General features: G+C 41.5%; 1 protein-coding gene across 2 annotated transcripts in view; it reads left to right on the top strand.

Moving 5' to 3' along the window:
• The window catches only part of ntng1a (netrin g1a), a 113341-nt gene that overhangs the window by 68273 nt on the left and 31262 nt on the right, over positions 1-13806 (top strand). For both annotated transcript variants that reach the window (XM_085361950.1, XM_085361951.1), the window contains exon 3: positions 10754-10926. In XM_085361950.1, coding sequence (XP_085218076.1) covers positions 10754-10926 — 173 coding nt within the window. The remainder of the gene's footprint in view (positions 1-10753; positions 10927-13806) is intronic.

Raw genomic sequence — 13806 nt, 5'->3', positions numbered from 1 at the left:
GGATGGACTAAGATACTGTTTTGTCTGGTAGGGTTGGCTCACAAAGCAGCACTTTTAAACAGTATCCACACATCATTGTAAGACAGCGCCTACTTACAGCTACATGACAGTCCCAAATAGTCTCTCAGAGTTATTCTTATAATGACTTTCTGACTTGAAAATAGCAAATGTGAGACTTTGCAACAAACATGCTAATAAACTAAGAACTTAAAGGCGACTGAGACGCTCATTATGACCTCATTGAAAGAATGTGATGATTAGTTCTACAGTGGTACATAATCTGAAATAGCAAAAAGAGTTTTGCTTCATTTTATCAGTCAGACCTCCCACCGAGCTAGCCATATCGGCATAGGCGACATGAGAAGAGAGCCTCGTCAGTGAAGAAAACACCATATGGCTGTATTTCCCCCTCACAAGCGTCGTCATACTGTTTCTGTTTGTCAAAATCACCTCGATCGCAAATAAATACACACAGCAACAGCGGCGTGTGCATTTCTGTGGTAAGATCCAAAACCTCCCCGAGCAAGATATTTGATTCTGATCTGAAGACGACAGGGAGTGATGAATAAAAACTGCCTGATAATGGGATCATTGAAACATGAAAAGCCATTCTGAGCGAGTTATCTCTTGCGGAGGCCAGTGAATGTAGGTGCTCATTATGTATTGCCATCTGATGGTGCTTTAGCCTTCAAGCAGAATGGGAATGCACAATAGAGCTGCAACTAACAAAGGAGGAGGAGAATGCATTCAAACAAAGAAAAAGTGTCATATGGAAAGTTCCAGATTTCAGTTCTTTAGGAAGGTACTGTAACTTTTTGCAAGGTAATGACTGAGTGATGGGCTAACAGCTGTGATTGAAGGTGACTGTGATGTTAGGTGATGGGGGTTAGAGACAAAGCATATTTTATATTTTATTTCTCAGCTGATTACCACCATGGCAGCATAAATATTCTTTTATCTCTGGTAAATGATTTCGCTTTTAGAGCAGTTGAGATAATTTGGAAATGAATAATAATTAACACTTTGCAATATGCTGTTTAAAGTTATAAACATATACTGTATTTATTGTGTGTGTTTAAGAACTGGTTGATTGGATATCTGAATGTGAAAACCATTTATAGATTTCAAATATAACAGAATTAAAGAAAACCAAGATTGCTACTGTAGTTAATAGATAGTTCAAGTAGTCCAAGTCCCAGCAGGTCTCTTATATCAGTGCCAGCCCACACCAGCAAGTACACCATTGGCAAACCAATAGCTGTTTAAGCTACATTAGACTGCCCACAGTGTCAACACATCTACAAGCCACTTTGCAACCCACTTCCATTCTAGCTTTTTCAATCATGTCTGGCTTAATAGATGCCCTATCTATTGTCACTGGTGCCGAATCTGTTCCGTGCTGGGGTTTGTGGCTGCTTTCCCCACTTCCAACTCTGCACGCACACACATGGAAGTGTGGACAGCACACAGTGGGAAGGTGTACTAGCCACACCATGCCTCCCAAATAAAAAAGAAGGTCAGACCACACCAATGCAATCAACGTCCTTCATGTGGTAGGTGTATCAAGCGATTTCTTCATGAATGTAAATACTGTACAGATGGTTTACAACAAGGTGGAGACCAGTGGTTACACTCAAGGTTCGACACCTAAAAGAGCCTCCACAGCTCTGAGAAAGATTCTTTGGACATATGAAACCTAGATGAACCTGGTTGATGGGAATGATGGAAAGAATAAAGTATGGAGAAGGAGAGAAACAGCTCACAATTCCAAGTGCAATGTACAGAGGCAAAATGACAAAAAAAAAGGTGTTGTTGTTTTTTTACTTTTGGATCTAATTTTATACATTTCTGCACATTTTTTCCATGTAAATTAATTATTATCAGAAAAAAAAATCCTAAATAAATAAATAAATACTAATAGTTATAACAATAATATTGTGCAAGATTTTTGTGAATATTCTGAGTATTTTTTTCGAGTCCGACTTTGGCATGATTTCCACTGACCAAAGAGCGATTACAGATTTCAGCTCATGTTGTCATTGGTTGTGTGTCTGTGGTGCTGAACGGACAGCTCCCATAAAGTGATCCTAATAGCATTTTGCTTGTGCTGTTCAGCTGTTGTTTGTAAAAATGTCCCTTTCTACTTTCATTTCTTTTTTAGTTTTATCTAGAAATACCTTCTAATACAGTGTCCTTGTGTGTAGATTTGCAATCACAAAGCAGAGTCAGTCAGATAGTTATATTTTGATGTATGGCTCAAATTATCTCCTCCTCACACCCACTTTGTTCTTATACTTCCGGCTCATTCGGGAAGCCCTGCGATCCCTCATTTCGCTCACTGTAGATGATTGCGCTACAGGTCTTTCAGGGGATTTTCTTTTTTAAGAAGCGAACATAGTAACCACCTGAGCTACTAATGACCCTCACCCCGGATAAGGAGCAAAGTGTACTAAGACTTAACCCCTCTGGAAAACTGTCAACATTTTCTGTAATTACACCTGCTCTTTGGGTCTTACCCTGGTTTCAGATTATGGCCCCTAGTGGGTGTAGCCGTGTGAAGTGTCTGCTCCAGACACCGGGATTAAATAACAAAGAAGAGTGTTGCCAAAGTTTAATGGATAGTGATGTTAGTAGGAAGCAGTGAGATAAGACTAAACAAGGAAAAGTGGGGTGTTTTATTATTTTTTGATGCTTTTTTTTTAGTTGTATGGTTGCAGATTGACTCTATATCACTACAAATCATCGTTACAAATGCTTGCTTCCTCTCTGTCTCTCTCTTTCTCTCTCTCTGACACACACACACACACAAACAAAAGCAGTCACCCCTCGCAGTCTGCGGACCCAAACTGATCAATGCTGCAGCGTCTTTAGGGAGTTATTTCTGTCCAGGGCTTCAGTGTCTCCAATGAAATGATAGGATCAGCTAATGTCGCTTCTCCACCTGGCCTCACCTCAAACTGTGTGTCTTCCCTATGATGGAGCTTTCTCATGCCTCTGCGGTGCGTTTGCTGTCGCTGGGTCCACAGCCAGTAGTCTTTAGCTGAGCGCAGTATCACTGAGGCCCAGCATGTCGATTCTATTGAACTGGCCTGGCGTGTCACAGGCAGTAAAGACCTCTTGATTGACTCCTGCTTGGATAGCATGTCCAACCCCATACATTAGTAATGCTGAGGATTCGATAGATGGATGACTCGGGCTGATTGATGCAGGCAGGCTCCGCATTTACACTTTTCTGCATTTTCAGTGGATGAGACAAAAGGAGAACCACGTTTGCACAGCAATTGTAAAATATACTGTAAAGTTTTCTAGGCGTCATATGGATTGTAATAGATTGAGTGGTTTAAAGAAGTATTTATTGTCAAGGTTATGTTAGTCTGGCAAGATCTTGTTGTTTTTTCATATTTAGAGTGAATAATGTTGAGAGTATTACGCAACAGAAAGCAAGAGTTGCTCATCCACTCACCAAAACAAGCACTGAAATAATTAAAAGTCCTGCAAATTTTAAGTTCACAGGCTCCCCACTGTGTGTGCCACTTCAAGACTTAATTGCCTCCTTAAGCGTATCACTTGTCCAGTATTTATTATCGTAAGGCGCGCAGCCAGCCAGTGCAACTCGCTGTTATGACTGTAGCTTGCACTGCCCGTTCTGGCCTCACATCATTTTCTGAAACTGATATTTTGTCTCCTGCTCTCTCCTGCTGCCAGCTGTGCGAATAAATTAAAAGCAGACTAGAAGGTAACAGAAATAAATGTTTAATATGTTAGAAAATAAGAATAAAAAGATTTCCACCAAATCCAAAGGTGGAGGTCACAAGCACTCGGGTTGTTTAAAGCTGGGTATTGTGTTGAGGAATTCAAATCGACGTGTGAAGGCATTTTATGTTCAGCATCGCTCCTGTAAGGTTAAACTGCGAACGTATTCACTTAACAGATCTGTAAGGTCTGCTCGTTCATCGGCTGTGTAAATGTATTCTCTCGTGCAAGTTAAACCCGAAAGAGGCGAGGAGTTCGGTGAATCTGCCGTGATTTTTCTCACAGCCTGCACTTTTCTCTAACCGTCTGCTTTCTAGTGAGAAGAGAGGGAGCGATGGGGAAGGCGGATATAATTAGGGGGAAGGTTGGGGGCTGAGGTCCATCCCAGGAGAGCTGTTGCTGAAATCTCACTTCTTCTACTTCCCACAATGCACCGCAGGCCGGGAACAGGGGGGCAAGAGGTAGAAGAGGCAATTAGCAGGTAACACGTTAGCAGGCAGGCTGATCCATTTTAACTTACTACAGACAGCAGCTGCAAGCTTACATGTCAATGCAGGATATTACGATAGATGCACGTGTGTGTGTGTGTGTGTGTGTGTGTGTGTGTGTGTGTGTGTGTGTGTGTGTGTGTGTGTGTGTGTGTGGGATGAGATCATGCGGGACAAATATATTGTACAATTTACCAATCACACTTAAGCACACACCCCAAGACCTTTTCTCCCAGCCATTCCTGTTTTTCAATTCCATTCTGATCACACATCATTAAGCTGTACTGTTCTCTGATCCAGCTGCCCCTCACCCTATCGCCTGCCCCCCTACGACCCCTGGTGTGTTGTCGCTCATGTACAGCAGACACTGAATGCAGACGCGCTAAAAGAAGCATTTATTAACCGAGCATTTGACCCAGTTGGCTTGAGTATGAAAACACCTGGCCGTTTGATTGAAATTTAATTGCTTCACTTAGTTAACCCACTTAAGGACCGTGTTGAGTTTAGTCTGCTCAATTTGTTGGGATCAGCAGCTTTGTGCATCAGGGATGTTGTTGCTTGGATTGTGGATAATTACTATTAATTAGTGGCTGATACTTTTGGCTTTGATGCCGCAACGAGCAAAATGGAGCGATGGCTGGGAATGAACTCGGCTAAAAGGAATTACGCGGATAGTGGCTGAACCAATGGAAGGGATAAGGGTGTTTTTCCTGAAAACAACAGCTTTGTGTTGCCTTGTTTATGTTTGTTGTTGCTGCTGTCATCAATGGAAAGGCTCCAATATGTCGTCGGCACCCCCAGTGTCAATCAGAATCCCATTACTGCAGAGGTCATGGACAAGCTGCTGCAGGTAAGTTAAGTCTCAGCGGGCTGCTCTGCTGCACCGGAATAAAGGGGAAAAAATACATTTGTGCCCAACAGTATCTTCTATTTCCAACATTTCAAGGAAAACTTTAAACCCTGCTCAGATAGAATATGCTCGCTCCTTTCTCTTGGACAAAATGGAATCAAAACGTCAAAGTTTTTTTCCATCCTGTTTTTTTTTCTTCTTCTTTTTTGCCAGTCCAGCAATTTGAGCTCACAGCCTCATGGGTTATTTCGTGAATACATATCAGGACCTTTAGCTCACAGGTGGCTGGTACACTCAATAATGCCTTGAGCAATATCACTTTGAGAGCACCACACAAAAACAAAGATGCCTTAGGTCCATGAATATTTATTATTGGGGGAGACTGGAGCTAAGTAAAAAAATGACAGACTAATAGGTGGAGGGAGGAGAGAGAAATGAGGAGAATGATAAGGTAGGAGAAAACATGCCACAGAGCTTTCAAAGTAAAGCGGGGCCAACAGGAAACGAAGACACAACATCGAACTCGTGGGAAACCCTGGAGGAGATTTGCTATTAAATTGCTGTTAAATACAATTTTACTTGGCTCTTTCTCTGAAGATGTTGTTGCTAGTGCAGCAGTGAGGGAGAGTCCCCTGGTGTTCGCATTCAGGAGCCGATCTTGATTGGAAGCACAACAGCACTGGCGGGTATGAGGCCCGCAGGGCCTCACTGGCGGCCTCCATCATTATGCCGACGGCACTATCACTTCTGGACGCTGATTAAAATGTTGCAGATGTTAAAAGAAGCTGAAGGTTAAACCGCAAAGGGCTCTGTGTGAAGTCATTTCACACCACATTGCCTATCCACTCCACATACACGCACTGTAAAAATCTGATTTTTATAACAGAGTGGGGAGCAGCTGCGCTGAGCGACACTCCGTGAGACCCGATTCTGATCTTGTCTTGATTTTTAGCTGCGCGTGCACGTCAACTCAACTCGAGGCACTTTTTCTCAATCAATTTTGCTACGTCTCAGTGTCGACCGGGTAACGCTGTGATACGTTTAAGCCAGTGTAACAAAAGAATTTCCCAGTCAAGCTCAAAGCTCAAAGTGGACTCTTAGACGGGCCTCACATGGTGACTGTGAAATGACAGAGTTTCTGCTCTTATTTCTTTTTTAACGCTTTTTTAATCTGTAACACAGAACCGAGACAACAGAAAGCTTTCTGACAGATGCATTGCATGAGTAAAAATTCAGGAAAATATCACAAAAACTAAGAAAAGCGTGCCAACACCAAGCCATTGTTTCCCAGTCCACAAAGCAATAGACCCCCACTGTTCCTCATGCAGCTTATTCCCCACTGGGGCTCTAAATGCATTGAGGAGTTTGGTATCACTGCTCGTGGTGAGTTAGCTGGATATCTTATTTACTTTTTCCTGACTCGATAGTCCTTTCACCTCCATCATTGTGTGATCATGATTTTGGAGACATGATGAGGAGCTTAGTTTTTCCAGAAAAGGTCAGAATGAAGCCACCACTCCTCTGGATTGAAAGTAAAGTCGAGAAGGTTTATATTAGGCACACCAGTAGGGGTGACTCCTGGGTTAATAGCATTAATAGTATTGTGCACCCATTTATCAGGCGGAAATAAATAGACTCATTTCACGTGGTTGTAATGCATGTCAGATCTGAATGCTTCCAGTTAATCATATCCATTTTGGATGAGCTTTCACATTTGTAGTTTAAAAAAAAGTATAGGGAGATCCATGAAATAAGCTTTTGTTGTCTTAGAAACACTAAAGTTGTAGGTGTCAGCCTAATTATTATGCACAGCCTTTTGCTACAGTGTAACCTGAAAATGAGACAACCAGCATAAGGTAGCAGCGGCTTATTAAAAATATGCCTGACATCACGAGAAATAAAAGCCGTAGCATTACTTATCGAGAAAGCTTTTTCACACCTTTTAGTTTCTGTGCCACTTGCTCAAAACAACAGATGTCCCACATCAGAACTTTTGTGTGATTTAAAATGATACGATATGCATGGAATATTTGAAATGAATGTGACTACGCTAGTGTTGCTAAATTACAAAAGCACACAGTGTGCTCCTCGTGTTCTTGGAATGGTGTTAAAAAGTGAAGCGAGCTAGCCACAAAAAACCCCCAAAAAAACAAAATAGCCAAATAACAATGCTGGCTTATTATTTACAGACTTCATGGTAATTAGCTGTAAATGATATAATTTGCAGCTGGTGACATTTATAAGTGAAACGCGGGGTTCTTGGCAGTTTGTCTTAAATACCTTCATTAGCTCTGCAGCATTTCATTTAGGGGTGTGAACAGCAGGTTGGTGTATTTCCAGGGTCAGAGACAGTGTGTGATTTAAAACTTTTAGGAGTTATTGTGTTTATTTATGAGTCATGATGTGGCAAAGCAGGATGGGCAGGGTGAGAGAGGCCAGCTGGTACTGACGTTTCTCACTAACAGATAAAAGGCCAGTTTATTTCCCCTTAAATTTTGCCACATTTGTAAGGAAAATGTTTTAGTATGTTGAGCAGCAGAGTTGAGTCGATGAGTGGTACCCATTAAAAAACATGCTAGATCTTCTCTGCCAATGCCAAACAGCTTATTGTGTGACCAACACAACCACATCACTTGCAACAAATGCTGGTTGAAGAATGTAATGCCACCGCCAGTGTTGGGGAGTAACGGAATACATGTACCGCCGTTATGTATTTAAAATACAAAATATGAATAACTGTATTCCGTTACAGTTACCATTTAAAAAGGTGGTCTTCAGAATACAGTTACTTTGTTGAAATAAATGGATTACACTGCGGTACTTTCCTGTTTCATATTGTCACGGGTCAGGACTGTTTGGGTTTTGTTTGACAGCTACGTTCTGTTGTTCCAGGCGGCAGCGTTACGGTTGCCATGGTTACAGGGCGACTCTCTCTCTCTCTGCAACTGTGTGTTTCCTGGGTGAGAGAGCGCCTTTTCGTTGTTGTTGTTGTTGTTGTGCTAAGCTAACAGGCAGAATGCTACAAGCATAGCTCTAAAGAATGTAGCATCATGGGCAGTGTAGTCCGTGTTGCAGGGAGAATGGACTGCCATACACGTTATGGGTCTGTGAGCGCGAGGAGGGAGAAAAAGGGGAGTGGAAAGGTACGAGTTGTCATCGAGGAAAAACGGGAGCTGGAAGCATGTAAATATAATAATAACCACTGCAGCCAAGAAGAGTGCCTGACGAGCCCAGTTGTAAGTAAGCTATTAAGACTCGACTGTACACCGTGTTCGTGTTTTCCTCCGAAAACAATAAGTTCCGTTGGAGCAGCCTTTCAACGCCTCTCTCTGTCTCTCGCAAGAAAAGTTGACCCACACAACAAAGTAAAGCTATTTTTCGACTACGAGCCGACAGGGACCCCGCCGTATTAGTCAGAGGTCCCTTTACTACAGTTCGGAGTCGCGGACCTTCAGTAATAGTAATAAATCACAGCAATAGTACATTCACGTTGTTGTAAAAAGCATGATAATATATTAAGTAATCCAAAGTATTCAGAATACGTTACTGTCATTGAGTAACGTAACGGAATACGTTACAGAATACATTTTGGGGCATATATTCTGTAATCTGTAATGGAATACATTTTAAAAGTAACCTTCCCAACACTGGCCACCGCACAGCAATGTGTGACCAGCATGCAGAGGAGGCGCCAGGCTGTTGTGGGCATTTAGTGGTTCTTCCACATGTTACTGAGGCCCCTCTTTATTAAATGAGTAAGCTGTTAAACTGCCACTCTGTTTCATCAGCTTTCAATCATCCAGACATCCAATAAATGACACCAAACAAGCATCTACATCAGAATAAGTTGTTTGGCATTGACAGAGAAGATTTTGCAAGTTTTTCATGGGTACAACTCATCGACTCAACTCTGTTGCTCAACCCACAAATGCATTTTCCTTACAAATGTGATAACATGTAAAGGGCAATTGTGTCGGGCAGGGCCTGCGGTACCGTGCAGGGAAGGCGGACGCACCTGTACGGCATCTGCAATCACGCCCCGTCGACTTAAATATTGTACTGTCTCCTGTGGTTGGGGTTGTTGTGGTAATGTTGAGCAGCGGGAGAGCTGCAGCACTGTGTGCATTGTGAACAGCAACCGTGTGTGCTAATAAAGAATGCTGCAAAGCATGTTGATGTCACCGGGTCTGCTGTGGTCATTCACAGCAATAAATAGGCTTTCCAACAGTAAAAGATTGATTACCAAGAAGCGTTCTTACAACAAAGGAATAATCGACCAAACACAAATTTTCTTTCTTTTTGTGTACATTTCCTTTGATTTAAGAAGAAAGAAAAGACATTTGTAAGGCACTCCCAGTATGCTGAATGAAACTGCACTTTAAAATGATTGAGACAGGCTTGAACAGTGGCATTTTACCTGACTCTCAGCATTTTTCCTCCTCTCTCAAACTAAACAAATACAACACCATTAATCTATGGTGAGTCATGCCTGTTTCAGCCAGTGCAGGCAGTGTCTCGGGATCATGGCAGGTACTCTTTAAAAACAACACGGTTATGCTTGACGGTGATGATTTTGGGGAGTGTGTCGCGCCACCTTTTTCAGCATTAGCTGTCAAAATAAAAGTAGTGATTCTATAAAGAAAATGGACAAAATAACAAAACAACCGACATAACACTGGCGGAACCTGAAAGTAGAAATGTAGACAGCCATTGAGTATAAAAGATTTTTTTTAATCCTTTAATCTACTTGTGGGCAGGGAATATTCTCCTACTCCTACTTCATGTTTAAATCAGACTATGTTAGAATGCATTGTCACCAAATTTTCACAGTTCATCTCTGAGAAATGTGGAAACATTCAGTCATGTTGTTGTCTGCAGCAAAGGTCTAAAAATTCAAAGTGCTTGACTGAAGCTCATAAATTAAGTTAACAGATACACCCCCCCCCCCCCCCCCCCCCCCCCCCAATACTCATCTAGCCACAGCAGAAAATGAATCTGCTGAGTTTATTGTTAAATGGATGTTCTAGTGAGCAGGATGTGAGTGAGGATTTAGTGCACCTTGAGGGAGTCCCTCTTTCCAAACTGAAAATGTGCTTCTGAGATCTCATCTCATATTAATTTGTCATGGAGAAGGTAGTCATACTGTTGCTCCACGCCGCCCTCTGGCTAACTCCTCGGTATTCGTCATCTTTCGGAGCTGTGAGCCTTTCGACGTCTTCAATCTCCAAGTGCTTGTTTCGCAATTTAACTTAGCTTGTTTTCCTCGGCCCTCCCTGCACCTCTTTGTCCCCCTCTCCCTCTCGATCTTCTCGTGTCCATCAGCTGTGACCTTACAACAATTACGCATCCTCCAGTGGGACAATTAAAACCGAGCTACCTTCCCGAGTGGAGAGGGGGAGAAAAAAAGCGGAGGAAATAATGATGCCGGATTCATTCGTGCAGTCGCCTGCCTTCTTTGAACTAGCAGTTCTTGAAGTTGAGAAGGCGACTGTTTTAGCAGCTCTGCCTGTGTTCCAGTGCCACTGCTATTCAAGGACACGCTGCCCTTCAGCAGCATTGTCCAACAAAATAAAAGCCGTCTGTTCTCTATTCAGCACCGGAAAATTCACTCATGTTGACGTGCCTGTCCTCTTTCAACCCTGCCCCTCCTCTGCTTTGACAGGTGCAAGTGCAATCTTCACGCCAACAGCTGCGTGTATGACAAAGAGAAGTTGAGCTGTGAGTGTGAACACAACACCACTGGGCCCGACTGCGGCCGCTGTAAGAGGAACTACCAGGGGCGAGCGTGGAGTGCTGGCTCATACCTGCCCATACCCAAGGGCACCGCAAATATCTGTGAGTACACGCACACTCGAACACAAGCACACCTCTGACGTGTTGGCTAATTAAAAAGATGGATGACATGGCAGTGTAGGACTTTCAGGAGGTCTTATAGATCTCAACAAAATAATGGAAAATTTGTTGAATTTGTTTTTTAAAAAAATGCATCTACAGCGACAAGTGATAAAAGTCCAGTCCTAATTATCAGTATCCTGTGTGTCCTTTTAGAGAGTTCAGACGGTCGTTGCATTCAGAGATGCTGAGCTGTGGCGTTTCAAAGCAAAGTGAAGCAATTAACAGCATGCAAAAAAGATGTGTGTATGATTAGTGATGTTATGTTGAAGCAAATGTTTCCAGACCAGAGTGCAGTCTAGTTAAAAGACCACAGTGTAAATAGGATGTTGTTCTCTCTTCTACAGCTCTGTATTCTAGAAAATGTCCTTTTCTCGACCACTCTAATTAGAGTGAAGTGAAAGAACCTGCACTACGTCCTCTGGAAGCTCGTTATACGCTGATGCAGCCTGTGCAAAAAAAGAATCATTTTTCTCCCTTTTTATAGAGAAACGTGGGTAGCACTTTAGCAAACTAGTGTAAGTCCCCTGTAATTAACACTTGAAATTACAATGTAATTTTAGTTACCTACAGATATTTAAAGCTAGGTACATTAGAACAAGGGAATAATAAGTCAGGTTTTTACAGGAAACAAAGAAATAATTATACTGTAGGTAAATATAAGTAGTGTGTAACTTTAGGTATTTTACAGGAAAGGAGTATTTAAGTATTTAAGTATTTATTTATTTATTGTCATTGTCAAGAACAATGAAATTGCGTTTGGGGCTTCCATACAACCCAAAAAAAAGAAGAAAATAATAAATACCCCTTAAAACCCAAGTGTACATATTTAACCCAGTGTGACTCCAATGCAATAAGACAATCCTTAGCAATAATGTTCGTAGAAATTCAGACAAAGACCTGAGAAACATGACAAAATACAACAATGCAACCCATTCAATATTATTGTACTGTGAGATATGATATCAGATATGATAGTTATCTATTTAAGAAAGAGGGGGGGGGGGGGGGGGGGGGGGGGGCAGGAGGGGGAAGAGAATAAAGATATGATGCACCAATGCAGACCAGTTCATTGCTATTAAGAAGTTGGATATGGTTATTGTCCGTGAGAGGGGGGCAGAGAGTTCAGGAGCCTCACAGCCTGTGGATACAGGCTGTTGGCCAGTCTGGATGTTCTGGCCTGTATAGACCTGTACCTTCTCCCTGAGGGCAGCAGATGGAAAAGGTGGCGCGCAGGGTGATGTTGGTCCCGCAGGATACTGTGCACCCTCCTCAGACAGCGAGTGGGGAAGATGTTACTGATCTCTGGCAGACTTGTTCCAATAATTCTGCCAGCTTCACAGGAGACACAAATGATACTGTTTAACTACTGCTTAAGTAAATTGAAGTACTGTGTAGTTTCTTGGTAATTTTGCAGAGAAACAAACAGTATTTCTCCAGCTTATATTGCAAGCACACTCAACACTTAACAAGTATGTTTTTTGAATATGTATACATCTTTATATAATATTCATTATGCATGATGGTGCTCTATTATTTAACTTGTATTTTACCACATAAATGTGATAAGGGCCGTTTTCCCTTACTAACTTACAAGAAAAAGAAAGCAACAACAAACAGACTTTGCAGGACTGTGTGATCTTTAAATGATGGAGTCAACTTTGTTGTCTTTTATCATCACTGTCCAAGCATAACTTTGAAAAGCAGTGTTGAGGGAAGTATTGTCTGCTTTCCTGTAAAATACCTGGAAGTTTAAGCAAAGTTAAGTCACTCCAAACAAATTATGCAGCACTTAAAATTACTTATAGAGTAATTTGTGTCTCCTTTTTTGTAAAAAACAAAAACAAAAACAAAACAAAACAAAAAAACAACCCCCCCAAAAAACTTGAAGTTCCAGTACTTAAAACTACTCATGCACTACCTAAAATTACTAATAAAATATTAACAGTGCAATTATTTCTTATTATCTCCTTATTCTAGTGTGCCTACCTTTAACTATCCACGCGTAAATTAATTACAATGTAATTTCCAATAAAATACATTGAAATTTCATGTAATTACAGCACTCTTAGTCGTGGGCCATATTATTAAGTACTACTGGACAATATTAGTGGAATTTATTTAAAGGATGTTAAATCTTCTATGTTGTTCCAAAAGAGGATCACAGGTTTAACTGTGGTATCATCTGGTATCTGTGAACCTTTCTTAACCTGTCCACAGGTGACAGCCCTTTGACACTTGGATTAGTTTAGTAGCTCTTGTGTAAACTCGTTTTCTATCACTTTTTTTGCTTTAATTTAAGAACGAAACTAAACTAGCAACCAGCCCAGGGCGGTAAGTAAAAAACCTGTCACTTTCAGAGACACTTAAATCACCTTTCTTCAATATTCCCAACGCTCAGTTTGATATTTGACCATGTCTGCTTGCACTCAATCGCTACCATGTGATTGGCTAATTAGAGATTTACTGTCAGGTAAACAGGTGTACCTAAGAAACTAAATGCACCTGCTCGCTGATGAAATTCTACGTGGCGCATTGTCAACAATAAAGGTACTGATGAGGTTTTGCATCGCCTCTGTAGATGTCAGACTTACGGGCCTGTAGTTTTCCCGTTAACAGTGTGTGCCCTTTTTCATACTTCTTTCCATCCTTCAGGCAAAATTGATTTTTCTTGATTATATAAATCTGTGGGAGGTTCAGCAACCACATGATTATTTTGCTTAAAATTCTAAACTGCATTACAACTTTATTAGTTATAAACTTTTATTTCTACTAAACAGGAATTTCGAGAAGTTGCAATAGAACAGGCTGCTTACAAAGTTA

This window comes from Diplotaxodon limnothrissa, linkage group LG9 (genome assembly GCF_057381915.1).
Source record: "Diplotaxodon limnothrissa isolate DT_005_m linkage group LG9, D_limnothrissa_male_GT1.1, whole genome shotgun sequence".
In the NCBI taxonomy this organism is placed as follows: Eukaryota; Metazoa; Chordata; class Actinopteri; order Cichliformes; family Cichlidae; genus Diplotaxodon; species Diplotaxodon limnothrissa.
The sequence above is the reverse complement of the archived record's forward strand: the minus strand, read 5'-3'. Positions and strand labels throughout refer to the sequence as shown.